Source organism: Rhamphochromis longiceps, linkage group LG5 (assembly GCF_057381845.1).
Source record: "Rhamphochromis longiceps isolate RC_006_pf linkage group LG5, R_longiceps_female_GT1.1, whole genome shotgun sequence".
NCBI lineage: Eukaryota > Metazoa > Chordata > Actinopteri > Cichliformes > Cichlidae > Rhamphochromis > Rhamphochromis longiceps.
Genome location: NC_140561.1, coordinates 5182143 through 5206338, shown reverse-complemented (window position 1 = coordinate 5206338; position 24196 = coordinate 5182143). Strand labels below are relative to the sequence as shown.

The following is a 24196-nucleotide window of genomic DNA, read 5'->3' as shown; positions in this document are numbered from 1 at the left end:
CAATTGTGTTGGATTAGGGTTCAACACCAGCAAAAATCTTGCCAAATACATCTGAGCTTGTATAGTCCAGTAATAAATGAATAAATGTATCTTTGACTACTCTCCTTTCTTCATTTCTCTCTCCTTCCCCTCATCATCCTCCTTTATGTAGATATTTTCTTTGAAATCTGTCTTTGCTTTTTCTCTTCTGTCCTTTCCACTTTTTCTTCTACATTTTCCTTTTGCTACCAAATCAGTTTCTTCTCCTTTTCCCTGTGGTCTCTTTTTGTTAAAGTCCTCCTTCCATTTACTGATTTTCCATTTCTCCTTCCCCCTTTCCTCCTCTTTCTCTCATTCCCTCCTATGTCCTTTCTTTCCTCCCCCTCTGTGCCTCCCCTGTCCTGTGGTTCTACTCTTCCCTACTCTCCATTTTACTTCACTTCTTCTCCTCCACTCCTCTCCCCAGCCTCTCTTCTTTTCTTCTCTCTTCCACTTAAAAGCAGGTCATGGTAACAGCAGGCCATGTATAGAAATCATCATGTTTCTGCTTCAGTGGGACAGGAGGCCAGTCAACCACAACCCAGTCAGTGTTGGAAACCATACATCCCCATTCTCTCTGCTTTTCTCTCCAAAGGGAAATGCAGATGAAACAAGGGAAGCAAAACAGTGTTAACTGATAAAGATCGAAATGGTAAGCAAGAGGCAGAGAGTTTAGGGACGGTTGGCTAAGTGATTCATATATGGACACTCACCTGTCTGAAAGAGGTGTGGTAAGACAGAAAAAGTGAGTAAGAGTAAAATGGAGACAGAGAACAACATAAGCAAGCTTGCTGATGATGATCCACATTCATGTACACAATGCATGTTCTTGATTTAGGGCAGCAATTCTAAAATGTTTGCACTGGGAGTCTGAGACTAGCTGCCTGACCTCTGAAGGAGCTCAGGACAGGCAAACATGGAAGTGTAATTTTACTGGACTGTTTCAGCCTTTGTGTTTATCGTTTGTCTCCAGCCTAATGTTGTGATTCTGAAATCACATCAAGTGTCCAAGAATCTGGTATCATAAATTTTTGTCTGCAGAGCAAATTTTCTACACAAATCTAAAATGAAAAGTACCACTGGCTTATTTTTTAGTCTGGAGCTCCATGCAAAATTTCAGAAAGACGAAGACACTGGATCAGCCCAAACTACACGGAAGGAAGCTTCTTAATGATTTGATGGCAATTACAATCACCAACTGCACTATTGTTAACACACTACACCATAACTAATTAAAATCTTGCAGCACTTGCAAGGTCCCCCTGCTCAACAACATAGACCTACAGGCCCATTTTGCCAGTGAACATGATTCAGAGAAGGGTGGGGAAAACATGCTTTGGTCAAATCAAAACAAAACTGAGCACTCATCAACCCATATTTAGCCCGAGGCCGAATTTAGTCAAGTTTTGCTCAAACACTTATTTCACTCAAATCTTTTTATAACTGTTTTAGGGATTTTTTTCTGGATATTTGGTTGATATTCTGTCTTTCTATTGAAATGAAACTACTATAATAATTAAAAAATATCATTTGTCTGGAAGTGAGCAAATTTACAAATTCAGTAGCTCAAATTTCAATTCAATTCAGTTCAATGCAATTTAATTTATACATCACTAAATCACAATAACAGTCACCTCAAGGTTCTTTATGTTTTAAGGTAGACCTACAATAATACATTCAGAGAAAAACCCAACAATCATATGACCCCCTATGAGCAAGCACTTTGGTGACATTGGGAAGGAAAAACTCCCTTTTAACAGGAAGAAACCTCCGGCAGAACCAGGCTCAGGGAGGGGCGAGGCTATCTGCTGCCACCATTTGGGGTGAGAGAAGGAAGACAGGATAAAGACATGCTGCGGATGAAATAGTTGTTTCTCCTGCTGCACTGGAGTATTTCTACAAATGTGAAGCCACAGTCATTCACACTGAAATGAGAATTGTCCCATTTTTTTCTACAGTAAAAAGCGCTTTGGGGTCCTTAGGGACTAGTAAAGCACTATACAAATACAGGCCAGGCCATTTTAATCTTTCAAAGATGTGTCCTAAGAAAATGCATTTCTATGCAACTGAGTCATCTGACCAATTACATTTATTGGCTGAGTAATCAATGGTTGGATTACATTCAGAAAAATACTATAAAAAATACGATATCTTACTTGTGATTACTGTCATTAATTTTTGTCCAAGCATGGACAGCATGGTAGCATAACTGTTAGCACTGTCCCAGATTTGAAACCTGGCTTGAGCCCTTCTCTCTTTCCTGTGCCTGCATGTTTTCCATGTATTCAGGCTTCCTCCCTCAGTCCAAAGGCATACATGTTGACTGGTGTTTCCAATGTGGCTACTTGTAGCACTATATGAATGTTTGGTTAAAAATGTTGCTTGAGTTGTCAGTAAGATGTTTATACTCTATAAACAGGAAATTTCACCTGTTACATGCAAAATTTCGTTCTAATTATTTATGGATGAGGAACTAGCTGTTTACTCGCAGCCACTCAGAAGCATTAAAATATATTAGTAGTTCAAGTGTGGATTAGGTTCAATCATTTCATCACTAGCTGCCAGTGCTTTGTGACATTATGAGTCTACACTGACCTGCACTGTCCTTTTGTGGTTTGAGGACCGGGTCAGATAGAGGGATCTAACCAGGGACATGAAAGAGCTGAGGGGGCATTGTGGTCTGTCAGTCTAGCTTTTCCTCAGTGGGGAGGAAGAGTTTGAAGTTCAGGACCCCGTCTGACACAATCATTACCTTCCAGCACGACCCTCCACCCCCACCCAGCACAGGAGCAAAGACTAATCTATGGGTTGTGTCAGTAAAGGAGCCCTGGCCTGCGGAGAGACCGTATTTGATTCTTTGCCTTCAAAATCAGTGTCGTTCAGTACAATAATATACACTGTGGTTACACATCATAATGTAAATGATTAGTCAATGGATAGTACCTTTAACTGATGATTTCAACATTAAAACAATGACATAAAGATTCTGTCAATTATCCCATTTATATGTTGCTTCTCAATTCATGCATTATAATAAATCCTCCCTGCAACCTTTTTTCTGCCTTCCTCTCACTGACTTTCTAAAATGATACACGAGACAAATGCTCAGCCTGTTCAGAACAGTTGATCCCAGATGACATTTAAATTTTCTTTCTTGCATATGAATCAACATTTAGCACAAATCAAAGAGTTTACCTGAGGTTCTTTGGCTTCATGGAGCTTTGTGGTAATTACTGAGTCTAAACAAGATGGGAAAAATTCTCTAATCTGTGTTGATGAAAGAGATCCAAATCTACAATCTCACATTAGATAATTAGGCTTCTATCGTTAGGGAACAGTGAGACTGCTCTGGTACTGTCAGGTTGCATGTAAACACAACACTTCGCAGTCTTAGGAGATGTTACATCAAACAAACCTCAACTGAAAGCTACAAAATTTCATATAACAAGGAAGAAGCACTAAAAGTTGATTTTATCTTAAAAGTGCCAAAAGGAATGTCCACTAAGGCAGTTTGAGCTGTTCCACTGTTAATTTGAGGAAGAGGGTGCACATCAGTGCTTCATTATTTCTCTTGATTAACATATTGTATCTATAGGACACAGTCAACAGGGTCTGCTCAGCAATCTCAACTATATGATTGGCTGTAGCTCAGGTGGCAGAGCAGGTCAGCCACTAATCAGAAGGTCGGTGGTTCGATCCCAGGCTGCCTCCTGACTGTATGCCAAATATCTTTGGGCAAGATACTAACCCCATGTTTGCCTACTGGTGGTGGTCAGAGGGCCCGGTGGCGCCAGTGTCCGGCAGCCTCGCCTCTGTCAGTGCGCCCCAGGGTGGCTGTGGCTACAATGTAGCTGCCATCACCAGTGTGTGAATGTGTGTGTGAATGGGTGGATGACTGAATGTAGTGTGAAGCGCTTTGGGGTCCTTAGGGACTAGAAAAGCGCTATACAAATGCAGGCCATTTACCATATGATTTGGCTAGTCAGACAAATTGACAGCATATGTTTTCAAGCAATGATGCAAGGTTGGAAAAAGTGAAGAATTCTCTGCAATACTGCAGTTCTTCCCGTAAGCTAACGATTTCAGATTCAACATGAGTGAAAGAAAACTGTACCCCGCCTCTCGCCCTATGACAGCTGGGATAGGCTCCAGCACCCCCGCTATGCTATGACCCTCCACATGAAGTAGGATTCCCAATGGACCCACAATATACTACCAGAATCCATCCAAATCACTGAATTCAGGTGCTTTCCAATTACTTTTATGGCCACAGGTGTATAAATTAACCCAGGCCCGCAGACTGCTGCTTCTACAAACATTTGTGAAAGATTGGGTCACCCTCGGGAACTCAGTGCGGTACCTTGATGGGATGCCAACAACTCGGCTCTTCTCTCCTCCATAGTTTTGTTTTTATCTTGGTCTCACTGTCCTCTCATTTTTCCTTTTCTCTTTCCCTTCATCCCTCAGCTTCCTCACTGAGCCTGGTTCTGGCAGAGGTATTTTCCCGTTAAAAGGAACTTCCTTCCCACTGTCGTCAAGTACTGTTGGGGTTTTCCCTCCAGTATCGTAGGGTCCTTGCTTTTCATGTGCTCTGAGGTTGTGAAGTGGCACTAAATAAATAAAACTGAATTGAACTGAATTTAATTATTTCTCTCTTAGATTCAACAACAGAAGTGAGTGGAACTCTCACAGGAGGAAAAACTAATAACACTCAAAATTTCTCTGTTTTAATAAAAATGTTATGCTTCAACCCATGTTTGATTGAAAGGCCACTTATTGGTTTAATCCAATCAACAGCAAGTAGTGATTGTTTTTTGTTGGGGGTTTTTGGCAACTTAATAAGCCAAGTTGTTTTTCCTTGTGTCCTCTTCAGTCTGATGAGTCATCAGCCATAACACTTCAATGCAACTGACAATAAAAAATGATATTACGAAATATGTCGTCTGCGTCTTTTGACTCCAAGGTTCGTTTTTGTCTTACATGCTGCATTTCGTCAGCACTTTTCTTCTCTCCTTCCAAGCCTTTGAAATTGATTTTCTACTCAACTGTTGCTCAGTATAGCCTTGCTTTTTCTATCACCTTTTTCCCTGTTTTGTTCTTGACAACTCAAGTAAAGATGAAACATTGACTCGTGAATAAGAGTCCTGTCTGCTTTTTACGTACCTAGTAAATAACAATAGAATAGAATAGAATAGAATACTTTTATTTGTCAATTTCTTCAAATGTACTTGCCATACAAAGGAATTGAAATTACGTTTCACACTGTCCCATGCGTAGGCATTGACAACAATAAGGTGCAGATGCACAACAAAAACAAAAACAGCCCTAACAATAAGATAATAAATAGTAATATAATAATATAAATAGTGCTAAAAGAATACTAAAAAAATATATATAGCAGCAGGTATGTGCAATTGCAATGCAAGTCAGGAATGTTTTCAGTTCTTGGTTCAGAGAGTGTTTCCTTGTTGGAGAGTGTGGGGGGGTAGAGTCCAATCTGTCTACTATACTTCTGCCAATCTGGTGATTCTGCTGGCTGGGAGCCGGGAGGGAAGAGAGTTCAGCAGTCTCACAGCCTGGTGGATGAAGCTGTTGGTGAGCCTGGTAGTGCGGGAGCGGAGACTTCTGTATCTCTTTCCAGAGGGCAGGAGGCTGAACAGACAGTGCGCGGGGTGGGTTGCATCGTTGACAATTGTGATGGCTTTGCGGGTGAGGCGAGTGGTGTAAATGTCTTGCAGGGAGGGGAGTGGTACACCAACTATCCTCTCAGCTGTTCTCACAATGCGTTGTAGAGCTTTTCTGTTATAGTCAGTGCAGCTACCGCCCCACACAGTGATGCAGCTGGAGAGGATACTTTCAATAGTTCCTCTGTAGAATGTAGTCAGGATGGGTGGTGGAGCACTTGCCCGCTTGAGTTTGCGCAGGAAGTAGAGGCGCTGTTGTGCTTTCTTGGCCAGTGATGCTGTGTTGGTGGTCCAAGAGAGGTCCTCACTGATGTGCACCCCCAGGAACTTGGTGCTGCTCACCCTCTCCACCGCAGCGCCGTCGATGGTCAATGGGGGGTGACAGGTGTGGCCTCTCTGGAAGTTGACAATAATCTCCTTGGTCTTACTGACATTTAGCAGGAGGTTGTTGTCTCTGCACCACGTGGTCAGGAGCTCAACCTCTTTCCTGTAGTGGGTCTCATCGCCCTTGGTGATGAGCCCCACCAGCGTTGTGTCGTCCGCAAACTTCACAAGGTGGTTGGAGCTGTAGGTTGGTGTGCAGTCATGTGTCAACAGGGTGAAGAGCAGAGGACTGAGCACACAGCCTTGTGGAGCCCCCGTGCTCAGGGTGATGCTGTTTGAGACCTTGTTGCCCACACACACCACTTGAGGCCTCTGGCTGAGGAAATCCAGCAGCCAGTTGCAGAGGGAGGTGCTGAGGCCCAGTCTGTCCAGTTTACAGATGAGTTGTTGTGGTATTATGGTGTTGAATGCTGAGCTAAAGTCTATGAACAGCATTCTCACATATGAGTCTTTCTTGTCCAGATGAGTTAGGGCTGGGTGGAGGGCAGAGCAGATTGCATCCTCTGTGGATCGTTTCGCTCTGTATGCGAACTGGTGTGGGTCCAGGGTGGGAGGTAGGGTGGATTTGATGTGTGACATGACTAGTCGTTCAAAGCACTTCATAATAATGGGTGTCAGTGCCACGGGGCGGTAGTCATTGAAACAGGCTGGGGATGGTTTCTTTGGCACAGGTATGATGGTGGCAGTCTTGAAGCATGATGGGACAGTGGCTTGCCTCAGGGAGGTGTTAAAGATGTCTGTGAAGACATTCTTCAGCTCCTCTGCGCAGTCTTTCAGCACACTACCAGGGATGTTATCTGGACCCGCTGCTTTGCGGGCGTTGATGGTGATGAGTGTCCTCTTCACGCTGGCAGCAGACAGGCACAGAGGCTGGTCGTGTGGAGGTGGTGGTGTTTTCTGTGGGCGTGTGTTGTTCTGTGCTTCAAATCGTGCAAAGAAGCTGTTCAGGTTGTTGAGCAGAGTGGTGTCGCTCTCACAGCTACGCGCTACAGGCTTGTAGTCTGTAATAGCCTGGATGCCTTGCCATAGGCTTCTTGCATCCTTGCTATCATTGAAGTGGGAGGTTATCTTGTGTGTGTAGTCCTGTTTCGCTTTCCTGATGCCACGGGACAGGTTGGCTCTCGCTGTTCTCAGGCCTATTTCATCCCCAGCTCTGAAGGCCTTGTCTCTGGCCTTCAGCAGCCTGTGGACATCTCCTGTTAGCCATGGCTTCTGGTTGGCTCGAGTTGTGATACTTTTCACCTGTGTTACATCATCAATGCATTTGGTGATGTATGAGCTCACCGTGTCTGTGTACTCCTCGATGTCTATGATGTTATTGTAGGTGGCTGCTTCCTTGAATATGTCCCAATCAGTTGACCCAAAGCAGTCTTGAAGAGCAGAGGTGGCCTCCTGTGGCCACACTCTTACCTCTTTCATAACAGGTTTGATGACCTTCACTCTCTGTCTGTATGCTGGCATTAGCATAACAGTGAGGTGATCAGAGGTGCCGATGTGGGGGAGGGGGATGGCTTTGTATGCTCCTTTTTCCTGTGTGTAGACCAAGTCCAATATGTTGTCTCCCCTTGTTGGAAAATGTACATGCTGATGAAACTTTGGGAGAACAGTTTTAAGATCAGCATGATTAAAGTCTCCTGCGAGGATGATGAAACCGTCTGGGTGTGCTGTTTGTTGCTCACTGATGGCCTGATACAGTTCGTTCAGCGCCGCATTTCTATCGCTGTTGTTGCTAGATGGAGGTATATAGGTAGCGACCAACAAGATCGAACTTACCTCCCTGGGCAAATAGAAAGGGCGACACTTCACGATCATGAACTCCGCCAGTGATGAGCAGTGTTTGCGTACTACAGTGGCATCCCGACACCACTCGTCACGGATGTAAACACAGACCCCGCCACCTCGGGTCTTACCTCCGTCTACGAGAGCCCTGTCGGCTCTGTAGCATGCTAGCTGCTCCAGTTGTATGGCCGAGTCCGGAATGTTGTCATTAAGCCATGTCTCGGTGAAAACTAGCACACAACAGTCACTTACTTTGCGATTCGCTGATCTCAGAAGTCGTATGTTGTCCATTTTATTGTCCAGAGATCGTACGTTGGCTAAGAGGATCGATGGTATGGCTGGGCGAGTTGGCTTAGCCTCAAGCCTGACTCGGACACCTCCGCGCTTGCCCCGCTTCCTTGTCCTAGCGCACCGCTTTCGACGCCTCCTTGCCCGGGGAGGGTTAGCAGGCGAGTCCGGTGAGTTGCTAGGCCAGCTAGCAGGCTGTCGCAGAAGTCCTATCTCCCTTAGCATCTCAACGTTAGTGTTCAAAACTTGGCAAATCTTGCTTCTCCGAATGTGTAAGAGAGCCTGACGACTGTACACATATTCCGACGTGGACTGGCGAGAAACACTTGCAGAAAGACATTTACTTGACGAACAAAACATCGCATTTTCGGGAGAGCGTGAGGTCGCTGCGTCTACACGCGCCGCCATTTATATAACATTAAATAGGTCAAAATTTAAGTTGCAGCCCGCTAAGTGGGTTTAAATCTGGGTGCTTAGAGTAAACCTTGATGCTGTCGTGCTGCTGTAGCACAATGGAGTGACACTCTTCCACATTTTAAGAACATTTTCTGAATGGTCAGAGTGGTTGTATTGATGGTTGAGATTTATGATTTTCATTTATACCCTAACAGAAAGAAAACATAGCATCTACAACTTACGTAATTATTGCTTATGTTTATTTTATTTCATTATTATTTGATCGGATGGTTGGTGGTTCGATCCCTGGCTCCTCCAGTCTGCATGCCAAGTATCCTTGGGCAAGATACTAACTCCAAGTTGATCTCCAATGCATCCATCAGCGTATGAATGTTAGTTAGTAAGCACTTAAAAGCACAGAAGGAAGAGACTGGGTGTGATTGGTTGAATGTGGCATGTTGTAATATATATAATATATATAAGAATCAGTCCATTTACCAAAGCAAAGATATATAAGGAACGTGTAATAGCTGATTACACTCATCAGACAAATATTTGTATGATGTTGTCAAAGCTAGTCTAACATTTAACCATGTGCTTGGCTGTAGTTTACTAATGCATGCAGATCTGTGTTTATAAGTCATCAGTCTTTCATTAGGCTGTACTGCATACTGCGTACACTGCCTGTTTACTGAAACATGTTCCAGTTATAGTTATATTATGGACATAATGTGCAGACTCTCAACTTTCATTTGAGGGGATCCACATTCAAACTGGATGAAGGGTTTAGGAGTTTCAGCTACTTAACATGTGCCACCCTCTTTTTTAAAGGGAACAAAAGTAATTGGACAGTTTACTCACAGACAGGTGTGGGCAATTTCTTCATTATGTCAAGACTGTAGATGTTGTGAATATTATCAGTTAAGCAGATAAAAGACCTGCGGTCTTTGAACAGACAACATGCGGTCAAACAAGCTTTCTTTGAACAAATGAAACCAGGACCAACCTCTACCAGCATGATGGCAAGAAAAAAGTTACAAGCTACGTGTGTCTGCATAGAAAACAGTCAGGATCTCTTTATTTTTGACTGTAAACTCCATAATCAAAGAATGATGTAGCATCCAGGTCTAAAAAGTAAAATGTGTGCCTTAAACGTGTTCTTTGACTAAGGGGTGACTTCTCTGGGTGCAGGACTTTAGATTTTATGGAAGTTGATAGGAAACTATGTTTATTTGGTAAACTGTGGTCATTACTATTAAACTAGGGAACGCTCAAGCTTCTGACTTGAGTGACTGACTTAAACAATGATTGAAAAGGTGCATTGACAGATAAGCAGATCCAGTGAAGCCTTTCATTTTCAATTAGTTTTTTGGCATTTGTGCATTTTGCTTTTTTTCCTCCATTCTTTTGTTACATTAAGTTGCAGATGCAGCTGCTGTTTCTAAAAGTTACTATAATATAATCACATTCAATGTGTGGGCCCAGCAACTGCAAAGTGTCAATCAGGCTCCAATGATTAGTCACTCTTAATGAGGACCAACTTAATTAAGAGTCCTTCCCATTCGATCCCAAGATGCAGGTTTTCATTCAGTCAGTTGCTATTCTGCGTGTGTAAGCGCTGTGGGAGACAGTCACTGTGTTACTGCTCACTGATGCTCTAAGTGTGGAATTAACATGCAAAAGGTAGTGATTTAATAAACACTGCACGAGACAGAAGAGTTCCAAGCAGAGAATACAAAATCATATCAGAGGAGTAATTACACAGATGAATGATGAATGTGAAGAATCAGTGTGAGAGAGGAGGCAGTTACCTGGATCTGACTTGGAGAAGGTGTCCATGTCTAACAGGTTCCTGCAACAAAAACGTGTGTAAGACAGAAGCATCACAGTGCTGCAAGGCCAAATGGTTCATGGTAAGTTTAACAGCATGACAAAATATTTCATGTGTTCATAGTCGTGTTCTAAAAAGCATTAAGGCTGTCCTTTCTTTCAAACTCTCTCTCAGCACTGTAAAAAGGACGGCTCTTACAACAGAAGCAGAGTGCACTCTGTGTACTGTATATATGTGCAGTCGTATGTTAGTATCACCTTTTAGAGAACTCTGCTTTCAAGAATGTAACTATGGTCAGATTAAGAAACTGCTAATGCTACAAAATAGAGGCACGTGAATGGTTCTTTGTTTGTGGGTGTAGAAGAAATATTACAACAATACACAAATGCCTTAATTGGCTGACTGTAACTGCACAATATCGTGAAAATGCCTACAACTGTCACAGACTCAGTAAAGTTCTTCTATAAGATTTATCCAAATAAACTTTAATTCCAGTGGAAATATTACTGCATACATATCTGAAACCAAACAAATCAGGTTTTTGTAAAAAGAAAAAGACAACAATTAAAAGCTAAATACATTCTGAAGTGAACTAAGATCATGTAGCACAGGGTTTTTACCACACTGACAGCAGGACATACACTAGAGACGTGCTATTTCCTTCATCATTTTGTTCCTGCAGGAAGAAAAATGAATCTCACACACACACACGAAAAGCCACACTTGTGTGTCAAATCATTGCCGGGATTACAACCCAATTTCCGTCTAACAACCTGACACTTTACTGAGAACCGCCTGTGATAACAAACAGCGTTTGATAAAGAGCTGAGATGTGGGAGATGACAGATTGAAACATTGCCCTCTTGAGGACTTGGAGCTGTCAGGATGATGAGGGTGGCTACGGGGAGCACACACATCCTCGCATGTTCACACTGTTCTGTTCGTGTCTGAATACAGTATGTTCACATGCATGTGTGGGCATCAGTAAAACAGCCCTCGCCTGTCAGCACACTGTGGCAGCTTGTAGTGCTATAAAACAACCATACGAGTACCCCACGCAGATGATTTTATCCTACGGTTTTTGCCTTTTTTGGAGGACATTTTTCTCCCTTAACTAGGGAAGCAGACTGAGTAGCGATACCAGATAAACCTGGAACTTTCAGTTTGTACCAAGATGCAAGAAAACCTAATAAAAGATTCACAAATACGAGTAGTCCTAAAAAGCCATACACATAATGCTGTTCATTCAATTTGCCTGGAAAGCAATCAACAACATTTAAATAGCTATGCAATATAATTCTTTTCCACCATGAGCCCAAGATGGTAGCAGGCTAAATGTCAATAGATAGGCAGAGCTATGAGAATAAGCTTGTCAAGCTTCAGTCTAGTCTCAGTCAACAATAGCACACTCTTTCAAAGAGGATCCCAAAAGAACAGAAAGCCTTTAAAAACTTTTGCTCCCACATGTTGCATCTTCTTTGTAATAGAAAACACATCGTTGTTTACCAAGCAGGCATCCCAACAGTTTGTAGCACACACTCTCTGACAGCAGCTGGTTTGGCTTCACACCACTTTTTAGACGTCTTGATTTCACTTTTTTAACCATCCAACATGGAGTAAAACTAGGTGATTGTGAATAAACTGTTAACAACCAAGCATTAAAAACCTTACCAAAACCACGTTCCATCCTTTTAGATCTTTAGATTTTTAGAGACTTCAGTGCTAAAACGCTTCGATCTATAATTTAACCTGATGTGAGCCATTAAACCTGAGCGAGTACTTTGATGCTGCCACAGCTTACCTACAAACGTGATGACTGTAACTTAGCAGTATTCATTTTCTGTCACTGCACCAGCTTCTCTCACTTCTAATAACAAACCTGTCAAACTGTTAAAAACTACATTCTAATTGACGACTTTGGTTTGTGTCAGCTCTTGCTGTGGCTTCTGACACACACACACACACACACTCATTTTCATATCTTGGGGTGGCTGTAGAGGTAGAGCAGGTCAGCCGCTGATCGGGAGGTTGGTGGTTCGATTCCTGGCTTCCCCAGTCTGCATGCCAAATATCCGTGGGCAAGATACTAACCCCATGTTGCTCTCCGATCTGTTGGAGTGTGAATGTGTGTGAATGTTAGATAGGCACTAACAGCTTAGAAAAAGTGCTGGTGTGATTGGGTGAATGAATTAGTTGTATAAGAACCAGTCCATTTACCATCTTAGTGAGGACATGTCACGAAAACTGGTTACATTTAACCCTCAGCCTAAACCTGACCGTAACCTAATTACAACCCTGACACTAACACCACATTTTGAGCCTCAGCATTTTGTCCCCATAAGAGACTGTTGGTCCCCACAAGTACAGTAGCATGCCAATTTTCTGTCCTCACAAAGATGTCTAAACATGTACACACACACAAACACCAAAAAAACAATGCATGAACAACATAGTCATCAGTGTCATTGTGGCACAGTGTCATAGATGTATTGAGGTGCCCTGTGGCTCTTTTCCCACCCCCCACACTAGTGCAAGCCTTTCTGGATCAGGAGACATTTAGTCAAATATGTCTTCTGTTGGACTGGGACATGCTGGGTTGACATGTTCATCACAGATAGTCACAACCAGTAACTACTGGTAACCGTTTTATTTATATCTATAATGCCAAATCAGCAGTTATCTCAAGCTGCTTCCACTGTAAGGTAAAGACGCTACAATAATACGCATAATAATGCAGAAAATCCTAAAGAAGCAGACAAGCATCTAGAATCATGCTTTGTTTAGATCCATCCTTTTACTCAGAAAGCAAAGAACCCTTCTTTGAAGCTTAACATCTGTTAGATACTAATCTCATTTAAGAGACAAGTTTTTTCTTGTAACGTGGCCTTGTGTTTGAAACCTTCAGGACATGATATGAGAGAAGCTGGGTTGCCAATCAGAGCCCTCGCCTGCTGACATTGACATTCTCCCACTGAGAAGTCCTGGCTCCCCGTGTTCGCTGACCTGCCTGGCATTTCACTCCTAAAGTGCTGCCAATGTCACTTTTTAGCATCACAACATCAGCCACACTGCACAGCCATCACCATTTGAGAGCTGCATCGATGCAGCTCTCAAAAGAACAGTTAAACCTTCTAATGCTGATATGAGTTTTTCTCTCTTCAGTTAATAATTACAGTCCATCTAATTAACTAATTATCTAATTAAAAACATTTTAAACATACTAATGCTAGGACAAGATGGCACCAGGGTTACTACATGGTACATCTAAGTATGCACTTCTTTAATGTCCTAACAAAGGACTGTCCTTGAACTGCAATGGCTCACTAATTCTGTTTTCACGGGGTCACTTTTCCAGAGGTCCCTCTGTCTCCTTTGTCTCATATTTTAAAAAACATGTAACAGAGATTTGGGTAAAATATCAGGTGGTCTTGTTGAGAGTTTCATTTGTGTATTTCAGAAAATGTCCTCCAAAGAAACAGGTGAAAAAACTCCATAATGGTGGAATGTGGAGGACTATGAATTAAAGGGACTATATGTGGGAGTTATATTTTTGCTGCTGCAATTAATCTTTTCTAGAAAACATTTTAGAAAGTCATTGTAGTCTTTATGTGGAAAAAAAATGGTCTCAATGGTGTTTAAGGAGAAATGATGCTCACAGCACCTTTGGATTCCTTTTTCCTGCAGAAATTAGTTTGGAAAAGATGCTCATGTGACTTTCAGCATGTCATTAAAAGCACACGAGTCCCTTGAAATAAAGCCTGTTTTCCACAGGTGTCACAGTGTGTTCTTGAATAAGTCAGAAGTTGGAAATTAGGAGTTCCCAGTAGGATTTTTTTTGAACACCCCTTCATCAGATTTCCCACTCAGAAAGTTAGAGCAGACCAACATACCCCAAGTTAGTGATCCAAAATGGCGGCACTGAAGGTAAACAGCAGTAAAACTGTGAACATTTAATCTGTACTGCCACTGTTGTGTATTTTTAACACCGTAAATAAGCCATACACTGATCAGGCTCTTTACATGAATGCCTTTTTAAAGCACAAAAATGAGTATTATGCTGCATTGCTAGTGATACCTAAATCTTGCTAAGAAAACTAATCCTGTTTTCCTGGCTCCCTGGCTCCCACATCCGAGGTATCTGGAACGTGCATCAAGCCGGTGCTTTCTTGCTATGAGGCAACAGTACTAATAACTGCATGAGATATAGGTTACTTATAAAACATGAACCTGATTGAGGAGAAAACAAAGTCTTCCTGTTGCCACCAGAAAATGTTTACTTTGTAATGTGTATTGGGGTTAATAGGTCATTTACTTGCAAGAGAACGCAGGTCATATATTTTCCCTCGTCTCATTCAAGCAATCCTGTGCCAGCAGTAATCACTGCAGACTGCAGGCAGGCTGCCACACTAGGCTTGTCTAATAGGATCTGAAGGAGCAGCATTTGGGTGGCAGGCAGGCAGCCACTTGTTTAAAAAGAGACAAAAAACACAGCGTCCCTCAACACTGTCTGACTCCCTTTCTGACCCACATCCACAATGACACATCTGGCAGAGCCATTTCCACACATAGACACCGTGCTGCGGCCAAGTCGTTTTCAGAGCTCTTCTTCAAGACACAGATTCCATAATGTCAGTGACAAGTGGCAAGTCAAACCACAGTTGCGTGTTTACACAGCAGAATTATGTTGTGTCATTACTCTTTTATGGTGATGTCAGAATACTGACTGCAGCGAAAAGAGCACCAAAAACACACTGCCATATTAACTCTTTGTAATATTACACAATATAAATCTCGAGGTGACAGTGAATTGGTGCTTTATATACTGTTCTGAAAATGAAACTGAATTGAATTCATATGTGTAATTCTAGTTTAAGTTAAATTCTTTGGTTTATTGTTTCTCTAAGATTTCTGGTTTGAGTTTTATGTTTCTGGTTATGTTTTCTTGTATTTCGTGTTCGAGTTTTGAACAGCAAAATAAAGCTGCCTTCTTTAGGTTATCCTTCCGTGTCTCGAGTCCTGCGTTTGGGTCCTACCTCCTGCCTGCCACACAGCTAACCATGACAGAACGACGCAACAACGGACAAAGGAAAACACAGGGCTTAAATACACAAGGGAATACCGAGGGAAATGCAGGCAAAACTTCCACTTTTGTTGAATTACTTTATTTCTCATCTGTTCTTGCTAGATTGTAGCATGATGTGATTAATGATTAAGCATAGCTCCTTTGAATTTTGCATAATATATTTATCATAAATCTTAACTACAGAAAACAAAATACTTACATATTCTTGTAGCCCTTCTTTCTTTCCATATCTCTAGCAGAATGTACAAATATGGGTGGTCTCCTCTATTTTTGTGCCAATGAGACGTCAAACAGCTGTAGCATAAAAAAACACCTAAACTGCATTAGAACAATCAGTTGAAGCTACTTGCCTGTTTTCCGATCAATGCACTCATTCTGCATAAAACAATGATTCTCATTTCCCCGTTTCACTTATGTCTAATCCATTTGAACAGAAATCCCAGTGTCAGCCATCTTAACCTCAATGGGAAAAGCAATCCCCTCATTACCAGCTGCGGTGGCTTTGAGATGTAACACGACTGTTGTGCTGTTTGAGAAAGAAATCCCAACGGAAAAAACAACACCTGAAAATAGATCAGCTGGGACATCAAGTGCGTAGAGACTGATTTGTTTCTCAAGGAGCAAAACTGTCTTTATACTAAAAGCATGGATGACTTAATTGAAGATTTATAGCAGCCAAGTCAAAGAGCAGGAGAGTCTTTTAAAAACACGGTCGCATTTTCACCTCCAGGTAACCTCTACTGCAGATGTGTTGACATCTACACAATAATGAGACAGTGTGCTACATGGAATCTTTTTAAAATCATCCAAATGTCAAGTATGTGTCAAAAGACATCAGGCAAGTCAGACCTGTATGGATTTTCTTAGACAAAGGGAGATGAAAGAGGCTCAGGTAGAAGGATGCGTGTAGTGCTGCAGCTCAGATCAGACTCAGTTCAAAGGTCTGGCTTCTACAGAGAGATGGCAGTTTCGAGAGGACCCAGAGTTGGCATCCACCTTTAAGATTTAAGTGTGTGTTTGCAGATCTGATAGGCTCATTTTCAGTACCATCACATGGACTACTCCAAAATTTTCCTGAACTTTTAAGGTGACTAAAATGTCACTTCTGGTTGATGGTTTGCATTTGTACACAATTTGTACAATGGTGCACTGACTGCTGTTGGTCATTATGATTCACAACTTGAGACAAAGCTTGAGGCGAGACATGCACAAGCAGCAAGGCACATTCACAATATTAGAGTTAGAGTAAGCAAAGCGATTATATTTTATAAGTTAAGTGCTCGAAAAGAAAAAGCTATGAATATATCAGAAACATCAAGCCAAACACCAACATTTCTAAACTTTCATGAATTATATTGTACTTATTGGCTGGAAAATAATTTCCCTGAGGCACACATCGTGCTCATTGGCTAACAATTTGTCAGGTCATTAGCCAATAAACATGCCATGGTTTATCCTGTAATGATATTGTACAAAATTGACGTCACATTATCAGTGATGGGAATAACTGTTACAAGTAACGGCATTACTAATGGCTCCTGCGGGCGGCAATCACTTTCTGCCCGACGATCACTTTTTGGCACAACACCTGGAGCTCAGGGGGCAAAACAATGGCATGAGTGCTGCTGTTTGACTGAGGAAGAATAAAGTAGTCGTGGTAAGCCAATCACACGACCGCTTTAAGATGACAAACCAACAAGGTGATATATATCAGTTTTTAAATTGAGTTGATAGGCTGCGTAAAACCAGAGACATGATCAACAATATATACGTGTGTTTTTTCTCAATGGTTTCGTCACGTTTACTGACGTTTACAGGTGTGATGTTCTCCTTTCTAGTGGACAGAAATTATTGCAGTGGCACAAATAATTTGTGTGGCATCTTATTGAATGCAGAACAGCTGATTGTTCTGTAAATAGTTTGAAATGGTTATTTAAAAGGGGGGAAAAGGTAAATGGCTGCAAAAACCTTGTTGTTTGCAAAGATTGTGCATATGATTTTAAAATTGACAATTATGAAATATGATTCAATAAACATGTTTGTGGTTGTTACAGTAAAAATATAACTTTTTCTACTCTGATTTTATGTTTTTTGTCTGATTTTAGATCAATTGTGTTAATACAGTCAAAATGAAAACATGACTGTAAATTCAGACACGTGAGGTTGTGCTGAAAAGAATGAGACCAAACAAAGCAAATAAACAGTTTTTAAAGGTGAAATGTGGAGGGAACATCAAAAGTGGTTAAAAATGGCCAATTATACCCTGGACCCCAGAGGGTTACTACGGACCCCCGCAAGGGACATGGGAGAAAAAAATTACGATGAACTTTTGCGAGATCTCACAAACAGTGTGAAAGCAGCTTTGTGTCAGTGTCACTGTGGTGTCTTTGGTGGAAATGCTGACCTACTGAGGGGCCAATTAGCATTTTGTGAGGAGGTCAAGCTACTCTATAGAAAGGATCCATCTGAATGAAATGCAGCCATGATTAACATGATTAAGGATCCCTGTGTTTAGAGAGTCACCGTTTCCTGTTGGGTCACTGATGTTTATCAGCATTATTGGTCACCTGTTCTGATGAATGGTGCTCAGAGCTTTAGCACCATAATGTTAACCACAACAAGGTTACTTCACTTTTTCAAAAACCCAGTCTCCCTCTCCTGATGACTTACTTCCCTTACTTGTCTCCTTACTCACAGCTGTGTGTGCTTGATCTGTATGCAGTGAGGATCCTTCTGGGGCCCACTGAGCCAACCCTATTCTGTCAGTGTCAGGGAGCTGAGAAAGCTCCCTTCTAAACCCTCTGGACTGCTGGTGCCCAGAGACACTGAGGTCCAGGAACAGCTTGTCACGATCAGCGTCTTCAGACACTATCAGCATACAGCATACCTAGGACATGGAAATGCTGCTGTCTGAGAGGATGCACGAACTTCTCTTTCAAAGTCTGACACAGGTGATCTATGCAGGAAGGACAGCCAGCTGTGGCTTCATGCCAATTTTTGAAATTGCTTTTACTGATTTGTGGAACAAAAACAGCTCAATATATGAGATAGCTACCATCACATAACTCAGTCATTTCTTAGCTTTTACTATTAACACAGAGTGGTGCTGGCTACTGCTGGAAAGGAGCTAGTCAAGAGCAGTGAGACTAGTCGTGAAAGTGAAAGTCATTATAAAAATATGTTGAGGATAACAACAGACATGGATGCTTAGTGGTCAGACACTTAATTCTGATGAGGAAATTTGCTTAATTGAAATGCAAAAGACAGATATTTATAAGGCATCCAATTCTCTGTTATGTTTACCTAAACAAATAATAATAAAAAATGTAAATAATACAAAAAATATCCATGCTGTCAGTTCATAATTAATAAAGGACACATTTAAAGTGATGCATAGGATTTATCAGTTAATATTAAAATTCTGATGTTAACATATACAAGTATTTAAAAACTCAATTTACAAATATCGAGAAAACTAGAGTTAGTCCCCCAAAACTTTGGCTTCCCTTGAAGGATTCAAGTTTTAATTAAATATACTGAAGGCTTATTTTACAGAGTGCTGACCTGCATACATAACTTTTTAAAAAAAAATCTGTCAGTGTTTCCTTTTTGTAAAGCCTTTGAATAAGGGCTTTAACCAGGACCAAACTCAAAGGGTCTCCAGTTGCTCAGCCATAAATCTCACTGTCACGGTTTCCCCAACACTTCAGTTTTAAACCCACCCATAGCATATAACGAGCTATGATTAGCGTAGAGAAGCAGGTGAAAATCAATTTGCAAAATCAGAGCAGACACATTCTGGCAGTGCAAATGAAATAAGAGCTACCAGATTTGCCTGATCCCCACAGTGCCAAGCACACAGAGTTTGCATGTTCTCTGTGTTCTCCGTGTTATTTGGGTTCTCCCCAGGTTTCCTCCCACAGTCCAAAGTCATGAACTTAGTGGGGTTGGGTTAAGTTGTCGTTCCAGTGTGAATGGTACATCTGTCCTGACCCTGTGGCAGACTGGTGACCCTGTCCCTCGTCCTTTCCTAGCACAGATTATCAATTAGTTCATTGATTTCTTTAATCTTCGTGCTATAACGAGCATAGCATATGTATGTTCATATATCTCCTCCTTAAAATGTAAAAATTAACATCTAAATAAATAATCATCTCCCTGCAAATGCAATGTTGCAAATTGTTCCATTCATGATTGTTTCACATGTCGCGTTCAATGTACGTCAACCATAAATAACCTAATGCTCACCAAAATTTGATCTGCGATGGAATTTTAAATATGGAAAAGGTGCTGCAGGCCTGCAGTGTTAATAATAGTGTTCATAATTGTTATTGCTGATTAGGCGATCGTCAGCTTTTAAGCAAATAATCAAAAAGTGAATATTTGCTATGGGTGGTGCTATGTGCAAATAAAGAAGGAAATTCTATGTCTAAGTGCCTAAGGCACACACACACACACACACAGATGAATATAGGGGGGGACTCAGGGTTTAGTATCTTGTCCAAGGATATTTTGACTTGCAGAATGGAGGAACTAGATGTCCATCACTGATCTTCTGCAGACTGACTCACCTCCTAAGCTACAGCCACAGAACTCTTTTTTTTAAATTTGGAGGAGAGCAAGGACCTGCAAACTGCCTAGAAATTAAAGATTAATTGGATTATAAAAAAGGAATGATATGCAAGAAGCCCAGGCAGTTGGAGCTCCTTAGGGCCTGGGACCATAATTCAACGTTACGTGTAGCAAGTCTGTGTGCGTCAACAATGAGCGAGCTACTCAAACACACAGTTTTGGACAATTAAATATTCTTTGGCAACGGTGGCTCTGTACACCACCACAGCAGATTTTAAATCAAACAATTAAGATGTGACTGAAGTGTAGATTTTCAGCTTTTATTAAGAATTTACAGCCAATTTTATAGAAAAGTCACGAAATTAATGGAGTTAGGTTAAGTGGTCATTCTAAATTTTCCATAAGTGTAACTGTGAGTGCGAATGGTATATCTGTCTATCTGTCCTGGCCCTGTGGCCATGCAACCTTAAATGGATACATGGAAATGGAAGGAAGGAAGGAAGGATGGAAAGGTGAATGGGTGCTTTTGTATCTTTACCTGCTTAAATGTGTGTCAACGTTGCATTTCATAAATCCATTTTCAAAACATGTCATGGCTACAGCACATGCCTATCTCAGTTCATTTTATGAAATCATATATGTGCATCTAAACTACATCAGTGAGGCTGACTGAAAACAAGGCAGGTGACATTTCCTTAAGATTTCCATGAAAAATGGCAACATCACTTTGAAAATCTGAAAGAAAAATGACTAAAAACCTAGAGGAAAAAAATGTGTCTACACAGCACATTGTGTGTTAAAGACATTAAAAGGGTGAGATTTCTTTACTCAGTGGGGTGAGACTTCTTTTTCTTGGTGAGCATATGTTGTTGTTTTAGTATTTTTTTTCATCCAGTCCCTCTTTCTATCATTTTTTCCGCTGGGGTGGGGGGAATTGTACGTGAGTCAACCTATGGGAGGAGATCATTCATCCTGCAGCACGAACTCCAGCGGACGTGTTTCGTTCATTTTTTATGTCGCTTAGATTTTAGACCCTCTTCCTAGTACACATCAAAACTTTGACCACGTTTAAGCACCTTGCATACTTTTACATCTTATTCTCTTGCTCTATAGGCTCATTAAAAATCCAAAATATTGAGATTTTAATAACTATTTACAAACTACTGTGTAACAGTGCTGGAGCGCAGTTTCCGTGCTCTGATATCCTGCTTATAAATTAAGACATAAAACTGAAAGAGACCATAACTTATTTTATTTTTTTGAACACTGTTGAACACTGAACACTGTTGGTGTGCGAATCTTTTTCTTTTTTAGACAGATGGTACATTTAATATCTATGTATTCATGTGATCTGAGAGTTGCACTCTCCGGAGCTCTCCGAGACACTCGGAATAAATCCTGCTACGGTTGGTTGCTGCAACCCCACGCACTTAAACACCCACAGCACATGCAAATTCCTCCTTTGAAGGAAAAAAAATAAAAAATAAAAAAAATAAAACATCTGGAAGAAAAAAAAACTGACTTTAATTACAAACATCAAGTAATGTCTAAATCTGTCAGAGCACAAAGATCCGGGGCTTACCTGCAAGAAGCGGTGATTTCAATCTTTGTAGCAGGTACGATGGAGTTGAGTGGGTCGAAATCCCCTATTGTCGCCATGGCCGAGGCTATTTTTTATTTATTTTCTTTAAATCAGTTGTTCTCAGTCCCTGAAGTTCGTACTTTTATTACAGCGCAGACTTTCCTTTGGCTGTGTGTGTGTGTTCCATCAAACCGAGAGTGTGAATCGGCCGCCTCCGGTAGTAGTAGTTGTTGTTGCCGCTGGAGCGCATCGGGTTAGGAGGCATACCTGAGGATGAGGCTTTCATTTACGGCGAGAGAGAGCGAGAGAGAGAGAGCGAAGCTGACAGAACCGGATGCTCAAGCTTCTCTGCGCCTCTGTCCTCTTAATTCATCGCCAGGTGGAGACAGACATCCACAAATCTTTCAGCCGTATTTGGGCTCGACAAGGAATCTTGTATGGAAAGTGATCTGTGCCAAAAAAAAATACCCAAAAGGGAGCCTATGCAAAGAAAGACCTTTTCGAGAACATTATAAGATTGTTTTATATTTATATACACACAGATCGCTGTAAATTTTTAAAACAAACTGAGGCAAAACCATATAGGGCGCCATTTGTAAACTGAAACATGCTGAAATTTACGGCAACATTTTTCCGTATTTAGCTCCAAACCTTATAAAACATGTTTTTTCGAGTCACTTTTACAAATTAATTTGCAATTTGTAAATTACAACTTTACAAAAACATTTGTAACTTTTTATATTTAAAACTAAATGTTAAATCTAATATTATATTTAAAACTAAATGTTACAGCAAACGAAATATTGCCTGCCTGTAGTGGTCAGGTTGTGTGACCGCTCTCCCCGGACGTTACTTCTCACTGCCACCAGCTGCTTCACTGCTTGGCTACCAGCATGTTCAGTGATTTAGACAAACATCAGAGCCATATAAATGTTAACAGTATGTTTTCCATTCGTTTGAATGTCCAACAACATTCTATTAAACTCACAGCTATGAAGGCTTATTTTCACCACAGTAAAGGGCAAACAAGCCCTTGTGTTTTTGACACAGTTGGACATGTCCACAGTAACCCATCGTTCTCTTGGAAGAACACAGATAGAAGACATGGATTACTTACCTCATTCTCATTAAAAAACCCAATCAGCAGTTATTTTTAATGCCAGGCTATAAAGGTTTATTTCTGCTGGCTTCACACAGCAATCTACACTCCATCTACATCAGCTATTTTAAAATAGGTACACCTGCAAGTGTCTAATCAGCCAAACACATGGAAGCAACTGAGTGCACTTGTATTCATAAGGTTGCTCCATATAACTGTCTGTGTGGGGGAGCCACAGCCCCTGCACCACAGGACATGAAGCAGGCATGCAAGAGATCCAGGCCCTAGACATCTAGAGCCCCCCAGAGCCCGAGGAGGACCACCACAGGGGCAGTCGCGCCACCCACCTAGAAAAGAGGTGAGGGGAGCCCCGGACAGGGTTGTGGTGCAGAAACCATGGGGAGGTGTGACGACGAGCCTGCAGGCGCCGCTGGCAGCCAGCTATGCCAGAACAAACTGAGCACAGGGCAGAGACCCGAGACCCCTCCACACCCCAGAAGGGGCCCAACCGAGCCAGGGGGGCCAGGCCCCACCAAGCAGCCGCTGGGAGTGAGCCAGTACTTACCCCCACCTGCCGAGGCTGGGTGCTCAAGTATCAGCCACTGGCAGTGTGGTGGTGGGGGGAGATAGGCCCCCACACCAGGAGGGGCCTGAGATGTTCTGACAGAGGTGAGTCTAAGACCTGACCTAACACATAAATGTGCATTCCCAGCCTCATGCACACAAATACAAATACTAAGCACTCACTCAACAGGGAGACACACAGACGTGAACACCACACACACACACACCTACTCTTTACTCCCAGGTCCAGGCACCATCATCCCCAGAGGGACAATCCACCCCAGACCCAGGAGATGGCTCCCTTTACTCTGGAGTGGAGACAAGCAGACCGTTCCCGGTCCTGCAGCAGCAGCAAAGCCCAAGAGCCCAGATCCCGACCAGAAGGCTCCTCCTCCCAGCGCCCCCGATGTCAAACAGAACGGGGGTGTCTGAAGACCCCATACCTCACTCCGCCTGCTCATATCTGGTGTTGATGCGTGCTGTTCTAAGGTGCATTTACAACAGGAGGGGGGCATTGTGCCAGCGACCCTCTGCCAGATACTAGCTAGTGTCAACACGGCCCCTCCCGAGAACCCTCAATGTCTACATGTATTTAAAACTGAGAGGTGGGCACCGGCACCAGAGGTGACGCTGAATAAACAGACCTCTGGACGCTGTTTAGTGTGCCCACCCCCCAAGACCCTATACACGTGTGTCATGAGAGTTAAGTAATGTGAGTATCTAAGTTGTGGGATAAAACTGAGGCACAGGTGGCCAGGAGGGGACAGAGGAATGCCTCCGCTCTGCCTGAATGATGCACTTGTACCTCAAGGCCCTGCATGTGGTGTGGTGTGATGGAGCGGGAGGAGGGAGGCACTTGGGGAAAGGGATGAAAGGATTGGGGAGGGCAAAGTAGCCCCTCTCTCAAACCAACTCC

The 24196-nt window shown here is 42.1% G+C and overlaps 2 protein-coding genes across 2 annotated transcripts in view; one reads left to right on the top strand and one right to left on the bottom strand.

Moving 5' to 3' along the window:
• LOC146669081 (copine-9-like) overlaps positions 1-21883 on the bottom strand; it is a 217505-nt gene extending 195622 nt beyond the window's left edge. Inside the window, exons 1-2 of the mRNA XM_085405516.1 lie at positions 21618-21883; positions 10361-10401 (exon numbers count right to left, since the gene is read on the bottom strand). Coding sequence (XP_085261642.1) covers positions 10361-10401; positions 21618-21694 — 118 coding nt within the window. The 5' untranslated portion in view covers positions 21695-21883. The remainder of the gene's footprint in view (positions 1-10360; positions 10402-21617) is intronic.
• LOC146669067 (uncharacterized) overlaps positions 1-24196 on the top strand; it is a 576742-nt gene that overhangs the window by 236931 nt on the left and 315615 nt on the right. The gene's annotated exons all lie outside the window — the stretch shown is intronic.